At 35.2% G+C, this 1797-nt stretch overlaps 1 protein-coding gene across 4 annotated transcripts in view; it reads right to left on the bottom strand.

Moving 5' to 3' along the window:
- The window catches only part of COP1 (COP1 E3 ubiquitin ligase), a 229072-nt gene extending 227490 nt beyond the window's left edge, over positions 1 to 1582 (bottom strand). For 3 of the 4 annotated variants that reach the window (XM_007451361.1, XM_007451363.1, XM_007451362.1), the window contains exon 1: positions 1488 to 1582. Coding sequence is in view for 1 of the 4 variants with exons in the window: in XM_007451362.1 (XP_007451424.1) it covers positions 1488 to 1529 (42 nt within the window). In the remaining 3 variants the exon portion in view is untranslated. The remainder of the gene's footprint in view (positions 1 to 1487) is intronic. The other variant, XM_007451364.1, reaches the window with a different exon arrangement.
- Between the last annotated feature and the right edge of the window lie 215 nt (positions 1583 to 1797).

Here is a 1797-nt window from a genome sequence, read left to right as displayed (position 1 = left end):
TCTCTCTCTCTCTCTCTCTCTCTCTCTCTCTCTCTCTCTCTCTCTCTCTCTCTCTCTCTCTCTCTCACTATTTAGAAATTCACATAACAGAATTTGGACTCATTAAGTTTGGTAAATATCAATACCAAAATCTTCAGACCATTGGATTCCTTTCCGTATTTAACCATTCCAAAAGAAGAAGTAATTTTCGAAAGTTATGACAACTCATAGAAAAGTGATTCTAGATGCACAAAGCAGCATCAATCCATGTTTGTGAGTTCATGGACAAAGGGTTCTGCTTTGTGGGACTTTGGTTTCCATTTCACCTAACTTAGCTCATGAAGTCCAATCCCACACAGTATCATACCACTCAGTGTTTCTTCTTTTCCTAAGTTCATTCTCCTAGTTTGCCAAAAGACTTTATCTACCTAGAAGAACTTGGTATTCCAATAGAAAATCTTCAAAATATTTCCTTCAGGGTTCATTTCTGCTATGCAATCATCCGATGGTTTTCCTGTATGAAAATATATTGGATTGTACTGAAGAGTGAAAGAGAAAAAAGGATTGAAGCCAATGCAATTTTAGAGCAGAGATTAAAAAAAGGAAAGCCATGGCTGAAAAGGTTCCAATTCATGATGTATTATAAACCACCAAACAAATCAAACTGCAACCAAAGCACTGGCAAGTCAGAATCTAATACACAAGTAGACATCACATCCTTAACTCTGAGTGTGTTACTGTTTAGAATGAAGAATTATCCTTTCTGATATACATACCCAATAGTGCCCTACTTTGTGCCTACCCATACCTGAAAATTAATCTTTGGAAAATTAATCTTCATTCCCAAAAACTCAAACTAAATATTTTCCACAATATCTTAGGCTTTTCAACATGTAGAATTTTTAGATTTTTCATAATTGGTCTCTGACTAGATACTATTCCCAATCACTTACCATATACCTTAAGGGTTCCCTATTTGTGCCTCTCTTCTCCAGTCACCATTCCTCCCTCAAAAGTTCCATATCCATGTCTTTCTTTCCCCAGTTTTACTTTTCAATCACCTCCCCAGGTCACAGACTCTCTTCCCCCACCTAGGAATCCTCATATACAAGTTTTATCTCCCTTCCGCCTCTCCATTAACCTTTTCCTCCATTGCTTCTCACTTCTGCCCCAGAAGTAGAAACAACAGGAATGCACAACATGATATAGAAACAGGTATCTGGAACTCTGGCATTCTCCTTTAGCCTCACATTCTGTCCAGCCATCGATGTAAGAATCTAAGAGTTGTACCAGTCAATTTTTTTTAATGAAACTTAAATATAATATGATATGGTACATATGGTATAGAATCAATGTCACAACCCGGGGAAGATTGGGAAAAGCACCCTGCTGAGTAGGAGAGAGAGACTTGCTTACCTCTAAGCTATGTTCTCTAAATAAATTAGTGCTAACACACCCTTTTGGGAACTAAATATTTTTAAAAATTAAAAATCATTCCAAAGACTCACCCAAGAAATTAGGATACAGATGGTCAATATTATCCACAACATAGTTACACTTGGGACATCTATTATTGTCCTCCAAACTCTGATGAATACACTTGTAGCTATTAACAAGAGAAAAAATAAAATAGCTTGATTAAGTCAGTGATAAATTAATAAACTAGTCACAAAAGCCTATTAGTTTTCTATTCCTCATTTTCAACATAAGTTATCTAGCAGTTATCAAATTTATTTCAGCTTATACTTTTATATTAGAAGATACATAGGGCATTTATTAGATAACAGTATACAAAAGTTATTTTAAAATATTATTTAA

Source organism: Lipotes vexillifer, unplaced genomic scaffold (assembly GCF_000442215.2).
Source record: "Lipotes vexillifer unplaced genomic scaffold, Lipotes_vexillifer_v1.1 scaffold1113, whole genome shotgun sequence".
NCBI classification, from domain to species: Eukaryota; Metazoa; Chordata; class Mammalia; order Artiodactyla; family Lipotidae; genus Lipotes; species Lipotes vexillifer.
The sequence above is the reverse complement of the archived record's forward strand: the minus strand, read 5'-3'. Positions and strand labels throughout refer to the sequence as shown.